At 40.7% G+C, this 9,997-nt stretch overlaps 1 protein-coding gene across 1 annotated transcript; it reads right to left on the bottom strand.

Annotated features, from left to right (window-relative positions):
* Window positions 1-95: 95 nt before the first annotated feature.
* On the bottom strand, window positions 96-8,770 carry LOC104501387 (synaptic vesicular amine transporter-like; the record flags this gene model as incomplete). Its single annotated transcript, XM_010145190.1, has 2 exons — window positions 96-154; window positions 8,419-8,770. Coding segments are annotated over 2 exons (411 nt in total), but the record flags the coding sequence as incomplete, so codon positions are not given.
* Between the last annotated feature and the right edge of the window lie 1,227 nt (window positions 8,771-9,997).

The raw sequence follows: 9,997 nt of genomic DNA, 5'->3' as shown, positions 1-9,997 counted from the left end.
GAATGATAATTATTATATATTAAATTATTATAGAAAATCTATTTTAAAGTTAAATCTGGGACAGACCAATTAAGATACAAGATGTGGACACTTACTGATTGTTGACACAAACATGATGCAGAAGCCAGCAAAGAGTGGAATCTGGTAGCCTATTCTGGAAAACAAAATGAACATTATCATTTCTGGGATGGTCTCACTGACATTTTGAGTTAGACTTAACTCACACGAGTGCAGACATCGAAAAAACCCAACCTCGATAGCCTTTGAACTGTTTATTGTGGACCACACGATCCAGTTTATCCATGTTACAAAAGCCTTTTCGTCCAGCACAGCAGACTTTGTACATGGAACACCTGGAAGAGATCCTCCGCTCATTAGAATCTGATTGCCCTGATCACATTTCACCATAACGCTTCCAAATCAAGCCCCTCTGGCCCCCAGTGGGATTGCCAAGGATACGAGAAGAGAAGATTTGTCTGAACACGCTGAACTTTGAAACACCCTGGTAGTGCTTCAATGCTCAGCTGCTTCCACCCTCATGAGACAATTGCTATAACAAGACACAGTCAAATCAATGGCTTTTCTACAGGAAAAAAACTGTCATTGGCTTTTTGGGGGAGTTCAGCCTCAGCCAGGAGCACTGGAAGAGTCCCAAAGAGGCTGCAAATAATATTTTTCCTTTCCATGGGTTTATGACTGAAAATGGAGCTGATCAAAGCTTTTTTCACCAGCTCCCTTCTAACTAGGACTCTAAACAGAATTTTCTGCCTGGAAAGTAAATAGAGCAGCTAAAACAAATTTCAACAACAAAAAAAAATCACAATATCCTGGTTTTCACACCATTAAAAATCCACCCTAGAATCAAAACCACTACCCAGATAGTCCTGAAGACAGTCTGTATATTCAATTCCGCACACTTTATTCATGTTTGTTTTTTTTTTTTTCGGATTGTGCATCTCAAAGCACAATCTGACATTCACGCAAACAAAGCATGAAAGGATGCAAAGCAGAGCTTAGCAGAGTTTACAGTAGCTTTGAGGTTACAGGACGAGGAAGCAGCCAGTGTTCAAGTCCGCACACTTTATTCATTTTTTTTTTTTTTTTTTTCGGATTGTGCATCTCAAAGCACAATCTGACATTCACGCAAACAAAGCATGAAAGGATGCAAAGCAGAGCTTAGCAGAGTTTACAGTAGCTTTGAGGTTACAGGACGAGGAAGCAGCCAGTCAGCCTATTTTCCAAACCCGTAAAAAGCTCTAACATATGCCGCTTTCTCTGCTGTTCCACGAACACCCTCTCACGAGAGGATTGCATTATTGACACTGAATGAGGAAAGGGGGAAATAATCTTCAAAGCAGCAAACTGTGCAGTTCTTCACCACCTCTTCACAAAGGAGCACATAAACACAGCAAGCCAAGCCAACCCCGAGCAAATCCAGGAGAGCGCAGCACAGCAAAGCTGTGTGATTTGGGTCAGAGTGTGCATCTGCAAAGCCATTATTTAATGGTAAAATTCTTCCACAACAGGTGATGCTTTTCAAAGGCGTACTGACTGACTTCAACGGCCAATGATTTGACAATGTGGGGCACTTATATTGCTAGTATTGGCTGAAGTGGGTCAATCAAATAATGGAAGAGTCTGTAATAGCCCTTTTGATTTTTAATAACAGAAGTCACAACATAGGTCAACCAAACTAATTATTCTGAGCTTTGGTTTTTGGTTAATATAGTTTTTATACAATTAAGGACCTTGGATAATGGGAAACTCTCGGAAGTCCCAAGCTTGATGTTCATTATATGTCTCCGTGTAACATTTGTTTGAGTTTTGTGAATGAAAGAAATCTAGTGTGCACGTTTTTACGTGCTACAGAAACCTCTAATGAAGAACAGTTTTGTCTTAAATATCGTCACTACATAAAATGTGATGAAAATGTAGTGCACAGATTCTTCTAGTTGAAATTTGTGTGTGTTACAAATATCCAGGGCAGTCTAATTACCGTTACCTGTGTGGTACTTCGCTGTGCTGCTATCTCCAAAGCAAACCAAATCCCTGGCACTATCACAGACTTCCTCGGTGGCCTGATGATAATCATTTTAACCTCTCAACACCTCGATACCTGGCCTGTAAGGGAATAATGCTTCCGTCTACTGTCTGCCTCATTTAAAGCGGATGATCTTTCCAAGCCTGTCTCTCTCCTGCTGTGTGTGCAGTAGGTGTTACACGGTGGGATGCTAATCTCCACCGATGTTTCAATGTACATGAGGGGGAAAAAAATGACCTGTTACCAACTTCTTGCCTGCCGCAGAGCTGGAGAGGGCACCTCCCTTCCCAGGGGACTCATGTAGAGCAGGACACAGAGAGTTCGACCATAATTGCTTTGAATTTGAGTTTTTCAATTGAAGAAAGCACTGATCGAAGTACAGATTAAAAAAACCCCTGTGTGTGTGGCTACTGCTCCTGGCGAGCGGTATCATCTTTCTCTGCGGTATGAAAGCAAAAGTTGAATGTCCTTACACCTTCTTCCATCGCAAAGTAAAGTAGGGTTGTGTACGTCAAAGCCATCCCAGAGGTATCTAGGATAGGTACTGTAGGGGAGAAGTCTGATTTCAGCACAGAAATCAAGAAATTCACAGACTTGACACAGGGCCCATGAGACAACAATTTGCTTCTGCTACAAGTACACTGAATTAAAATTCAGTTACTGGCATGAAGACAAATGCCATCTAGATTTTTTCCCCCATTGATGTTTCCATCACTAGATCAGAGACATAAGGTGTGAGATCTTCCATAAACATTAATGAATTAAACAAGAGAAGGGCTATCATACTAGTTTTGAATTAATAAATATCATTAAAAATATCACACTAGTTTTTTAGCTCTATCAAGCTCAAAAATACTAATAAATATAATACTAATAAATATCATTTAACTATCATACTAGTTCTTCCAATTCTTCCAATAGGTTTCCTACACTTGGAAAGTTTCTGGTGGTTGAAGGCTGTTAGAAAACAAGGATTTTGGAAGTTACTCGTAATGCTCGATGAAATACTCTTCCGGTATTGTTCTTAGATTTTGCAGTCACAGATATTATTCTTCCTTTATCTCAGACAAACAGGGTTCCAGAACAGAGTGAAGCAATACACAGCTGAAGCCGATGAGGGCAGAACTGCAGCAGAACTCATGTTCTTCCTACCCAGCAGACCATGATGCTTTATCACACATACCAAGATCTAACACATACCTTTTCCTCCAGGCGGAAATTAATCATTTCAGAACTAGACTCTGCGTGGACACAGCTAGTCATTTCAGCCAAGGTCTGCATTGCCAGTGATCCATTATACAAGATGATGCAAAGATACACAGGTCAGCACAGGACATGCATTTGTGCTGAATTAAACAAGTCATTGTGATTCCCTGAAAAGCTAAAAATTTCCTGGAGCTTCTCCCACAGTTTGGAGATGCACGATTCTGGTGTGCTGCCCCTGCACGAGACTGCCGAACCTCTAAAGTCGTGGTTGTTCTTGCTCAGGGCACAGTCTTACCCGCACCCAACTGACATTTAGTTAGATATGCAGATTGTCCTTTCCTGCACAATCTTAGCAAACCCTGCCTCTAAGCAAACCCTGCCTCCTCCTGAAATAGCAGCACCGACTAGTTGGCAGTTGCGCTGCCGCGAATGCCTAATCTGCAGCCCTGTTCCCAGATCTGTCCGACACTGGAGAGCGCAAACTGGGAGTTTTTGCAGAACAGTTAGACTGTACAACATAAATAATCACAAGAAGGAGAGGCACTACCTGTAACAGTCAACTGCTCAGTGATCCTGTCCCTTGGTCCTGGGCCTTTTGTGTTCCTGCCATGCAAAACCTGTGATTATGCAGTTTCTACTTCTTGGCAATGACATGGCATACTCCATAACATACTCCATAACATACTCCATAACATACAGTTATCTCTACGTTTTGTTTCTCTGCACGTGTGCCACGCAAAAGAATATTACAGCCTGTCTTCTCTCTTCTTTATTCTCATAACCACATTCAAGTATGTGATTTGCTTGGGCACTCCTTTCAAAACCCTCCAAGAGAACCTGAAACAGAATCCAGCACCTTTCATCAAGGCTACCTTGCAACTAAAAGTGCTTCCTACGAGTATTTCTGACTTCTAAAAAAGCCAGAGTCACTAGTTGAAGGAGGGAAAAGAAGGGCTGGCACTGATGGAGAGAAGCCTAAATTACTCCTTTGGTCCCAGGTTGGCCCCAGATTGCAGGAGTGTTTGGAAGCAAATTATACTCATTAGCAAGGTCACCCTACAATAAGACAACTGATGGATGGGTCCTGTGCAGCAGTAAAACAAAGGTTACACTGACCAGGTTAGCATCTGTGGGTGATTAAAGCCTAATTATCCATCCATTACAGTGCTGCAAATCCACCGATTCCAAGCCTGTTGTTCTACAGTGACACAGGTACCACTCTGAGCACCCCTTGTGAGGTCTGTCCTGGTTGGCAGTCTGGCTATCTTCTGCCAGTGAAGACCGGGGACATATGGCCAGAAGAATATTTGCCTCGAGGTATGAGCCAATGAACCTCTGAAGTGTGTGAAGGTAAGGAAGAACGTGCAGCATCAGCGGGGATAGGGAGTGTGGTCCATGTGTGCTCCACCTCCGTGCTGTAGCACAGGGTAGGCAGAGGGGCTTTGTCCAACCTGCAGAACTGGGCATTTCAATCATCTGCCAAAACTTGAAAGAAAAGCTCACATAGGACTGAGCTGTAATAAAATGGTTAACAAATCATATTTATTTCTCTGCCTCGTTCTTTGCATGTCTCTGCTCATGACCATACCATGGTCCTCTGTCTCTCATGCAAAGTTCAAAGTTGTAGTCAGGCTGGTGTAAAAATGGTGATGAAAATAGCTGTTCATTTTTAAATGATGTTTTTGGCCAATATGGATAAACACAAGGTTAAAATTACATATTTTTTTCAGGCTGATAAATAAAGGGAGAGAGAGACATATCAGGGGAGACATTCATTGGCTCTAGCGGGCTGGGGGCTGGCACAGCTGGGCTCACAGCCTCCTTCGGAGAGCTTGGTAAGCTCTCCAAAAAAATAATGGAGCAAATCAGTTAATTATAGAGGGCACAGCAGCCTCTTGCCCACCCACTCTCTTCACCGGGAAGGATTAGGCAGAGCCTTCAGTCTCCCCTTGCCAGTGCATCCTCCTCACGAAATGCTCTGTATTGTGTGCTGTGCTATTTGTATAGTTTCTTACTAATTTCGCTACAAACTAAACCATACTGCGTATCTATCTGAGTCACAAAATCTTATCAGCCTTGCCCTGAACGGACGGGAAGTCCCTTCTCACCTTTCCACTCTGCCACGGAGGGAAGCGTGTTGTTGGCATCCTATGGCAAAGCCATCACTTAGCGTTTCCTGCGCTAGGACTTTGTTAAACCAAGGGTAAATTCTGTTGTTTCATGAATTGTAAACTGGTTCTCTAAGCCAGTGAGGGTTTTCTCTGGTACTCCATGGAAAGAGCTGGGCTTTGAATAAGAAATCTTTTTAGCAGAACTTACTTCTTGAATGAAAGCAATTTCAGAATTTATTTTTTAAAATCTACGCCTCCAGCAGTTACAGAAAAAGTGAAGAACAGCCTACAAAACTTCCAGAAAACCTAAAATAAAGTAATTATTGGCACAGAATCATTCATATGAATAAAACATCCTGTTGCATCACGTACAAACTCAAGCACTCAAAGCCAGTGGCTGCCGGTAACTCCATACTTGATGAAAAATCTAAATCACTCCTGAACAACTGTATTTGACTGAGAAATAAAAACCAAGAACATAGTGCGCTGTTTGAAAAAGAAACTTACTGGGCATCTTAACAAACTGTGAACATACTAATCTTGAACTAAGCTACCAATTGTCCCTAAGCTGTGACATTTTGCTGAAATTTTGCAGAAGTAATAATGGCAATAACAATTATCTCTAAACAGCTTATCAGTGGTAAGGAAGAGTCTTCATGGTAACTCAGATAGTTTCTGTTTCATGTATAATAATCACGATTTTCACACTGCCTTTTAACTGATCCTATACATCGTTATTAGGAAATGTCAGCTTTAGGAGGGTTTTTTGCCAATGACTCCCACAGCTAGTTGATAAATGTGTTAACTGATGTTTCCCACAAAACACGGCTCAGAAGGCAGATACTGGTACCAAGATACAAATAAGACATGAAAGAGAACCAGTAATCCTTAAATCTAATTTAGGGCCACTTTGCCACTAAGCCACTCATTTCTGCTGTATGAGAGAAAAGTCTGTCGCGCAAGACACCGGCATCACGTGCTCCTTGATTTTTCTTTTTGCTACTTGCTGGGCATCCTATCCCTATCTACTGCCCCATTGCCAGCCCTAAGGATGTATCACGTGTGTCCTGGCAGCCAGTTCCAGGGAAGAGGCGTCACCCAGTGCCTTGGCACAGTCGGTACCAGGCTCTGACCCTGAGATGTGTAGGCAAACGGAGAGGCAGTGTGTCCTGGCAGCCAGTTCCAGGGAAGAGGCGTCACCCAGTGCCTTGGCACAGTCGGTACCAGGCTCTGACCCTGAGATGTGTAGGCACACGGAGAGGCATTGGCAGGGACACACCCTTACTCAGAGATGCTGCATTCTTTCACCAAAGAACGAGCGGAGATCACATCTACATTGTGACGTAACTGCGCCACTGAAAAATCCGTCAGCGGTGTGGAGGGTGTTACTGCCTTTCTCCTGGTTTGGCAGGTTGTGGAAATGATGATGCTAACAGAGCAAAGTAAATATCAATAATTCAGATAATTAGGAAAATCTAGAAGAATACCTAAAGAAGTGTTATGAAGGTATTATTTAAACATTATAATGTTATGATGTCATATTTATTGATGAATATATATTGACGTTGCCTTACTTTGCTCGTGGATGAGCTATCTTACCCTCAGAAAACAATACAGAAAATCCAGGTAACAAAAACCTGTTTTCCTCCTCAGCTTGCAGCAATATTTGTGGAAAACTAATTTTGCACTGGTGTATGTGTGTAGGTGGTCAGGTGAAATGAGAGAGAAATTCAACTGTCTCACTTAAAGCTTTTGTATTTAGATCAGTTCCACAAATTGAATATAGATTTTGAATTGATAACGCTGTGAGTCAAGTTGTCACCTAGTCCTCGGTTGGATACTCTACTATTACACTGAAATTAAACACTCAGACTATATATATGTGTGTGTGTGCATATATATATAAAAGCTTATATATACTACCTAGTTTTGGCTTCAAAATCTGAAATATCAAGCATTAAATTGTGTTGGTTGTTTTGGGTCCTGTCTCGTACGATAGGTATTGACTGCTCAAACATAAGTATTTTATAAGCACATATTTTTGGTGCGTATTATTTTCTGAAAAGAAAAATTCTTCTTTATAAAAACAGCTTGAATAAGAAATACGAAAATTAATGACCTGACTAAATACAATTTGGAGTTTATTTCCTGCAGAGATTGATGCCATACTCTGTTCAGGAGGACTGCAGCTGCTTCTGTGGGCAGCAGTTACACAAAACACTAACAATAAAATCAAATTAATTATTGACATTAAAAATGTAAATGATATTACAAATATTTTTAAATCTCCATGTTAAAATCATTAGTGCTTCGATTTGGGGGAGGGGGGTGTTTGTAAGTCATTGATATTGGTGTTTATATCCTTGATCCTGGATCAAATAGATTTTCTATAAAGTACCATTTAAACGTATCTTGTTCAAGACTTTGTATATATTTTAGAGACAACAACATGAAGGCTGGGCTGGATCAGGTACTGATGAAAATCTGTGATCCACTGAACTCGGTGATGAACGTGGCATCAGCAAAATTTGACTTTTGTTCACTTTTCACTGAAATTCACAAGTCTTCCACTGATTCTTACCTCAGACTACTCCAAATCATTGAATACCAAACTGCACCAAGAGCTGCACAGCTCTGTAAGAGCACGGGAGGCACCTGAACCCTGACTAGAGTTTCAATATCAGGTTTGCCTAATGTAGGTGGAACAGATATATCACCAATTCACAGTGCTTTGTAAATACTACTTTGTAGTGTCTTTTGGCCCCATTTAACTGTATCGAAGATGTTTCACAAAGACCTGAGCTCTCAGGAGCTGGAGGAAAAGTGTACGGTACTGAACGTACTGATGGCTCATGTGCAGCTTACCAATTTATTTTGGAAAGGATGTAGGTGTTTAGAAGCATTCACCAAATGTATTTCACTAAAATATTCGTCTGGATAAGGTGAGAAGGTTAATAAGCCAAGGCCACAAGAGAGTTAAAAATACTTTCTTTGAAATACCAGTCCGGACTAAACCGCCGTATAAAAACCTAACGGAGTCACGTAGCAGAACCAACGTACCTGTTTGTCAGCGGCCCTATGAAGGGGTTAGTGATAAGCTGCACTGTTGCTTTTGAAGCAAACAAGAGACCAACTTGAACATTTTCATTCAGCAGGTCCTTATCTTCCTTAGGGCAGTCAGATGGGGAAGGAGTCACGTTTACTATCATTTGTTCTGTCTGAGTGTGATGCAGCTCTCTGGGTCGTGTCTTATCAGATTCATTTCCAGTAACCATCGTTGAGTTGTCATAGTAGGAGAAGATGCTCTGGAAATTGTCCACTGTTGTTGAGACTACGTTAGGCTGAGTAGTCTGGATTTCTGTAGCATTTTTCTCATGTTTGATGCTGTAAAGGTAACTGGGAATTATTGGCACTGGAAAGACAAATAGAATATATTGGGATCTTACCATCAGGTTATTTGTAAATGGAATCATCACATTTTCTTGTTTGCTTTACCACTGATTAGAAAATACAAGTCTTTCCTACAGAGCGCATTGTAAGCAGAAAAACAGAACTGAAACAGAAGTTTGCTCACGAGAAAAAAACACACCCATAACTCCAAAGTGCAGTTTAAAACAAAAAGTTCCTTTAGTCTTTTCTTTTTGCCAGTTTTCATAAATATGAAATTTTCTATACAGACATCATTCAAAAAGGCAAGAATAAGACGTATCAAAACACATCTGAAGACTCTGTGTTGCAACTGCACAAATCTGTTTATTAGACTGTGAAAACGTGAAAGATGAGAAAAGCATTGAAACTGTTACTAAACCAAAACATAAAAAACGTAATAAAACACATTTCTAAAGTAAACCACAAAAACATTGACAAGGAACACCCATAAGAAGAAAAAACCCCTAACACTCCTACATTCAATACTCAGAACTAACGTGTAGATGATTGCATATCTCACCAATTTTTAAAAATTGACATGGAAAAGATCATCCAGAATGATCTTTATATGCTTTAGGATCTTAGCTCCAATTTATCTGCATTAATATGTCTCAGAAATTAGCATTTCAGAATTTGTAAAAACAGATGTCAGGTTCATTCAGTTTGACGCTACTGACAGAATCACCCCTCCTTGTCTCGCATCTCCTCCTGGAAAAGCCCCTCCCATACAAAAAGTCTGCAAACTATAATTTCTAGGGCTTCTAACACAGATATTACTGAATGAGGAATGAAATGTTATTAACTTTATAAGAAAGTATATTCATGTAGAACAAAAATCAAAAATTGACTTGCTAAAATTACATATGTTTTTAGCTGACGTCTACATTGTGGCATCAGCTTTTAAGCTGAAGTCCCCCAAGAAATTCAGGAGCCTGATTCAGAAGCTGACACTGCAGCATCGTTTGCGAGCTGGTTCTGCACAGCCCGATCCACTTCCAAGAGAAGCGTGTGGGTTTGCGGGTGTGTGCGTGCAGCTGTGACAACTAGTTTCTCTGAACCCTTTTCTTTAAATTTGTGTAACCATTTGATTATGAGGACTTCTGAAACTACCAGTGAAAAATGTTCAACTGTTTCATTTGAGTAGATTCCTAAATCTTGACACTATGTCACTGAAGGCAGCAAAAGTTGCATCCTTGACTGATCAAAACTT

Source organism: Buceros rhinoceros, unplaced genomic scaffold, assembly GCF_000710305.1.
Source record: "Buceros rhinoceros silvestris isolate BGI_N320 unplaced genomic scaffold, ASM71030v1 scaffold23840, whole genome shotgun sequence".
NCBI lineage: Eukaryota > Metazoa > Chordata > Aves > Bucerotiformes > Bucerotidae > Buceros > Buceros rhinoceros.
This window is presented reverse-complemented; position numbering and strand designations above follow the sequence as displayed.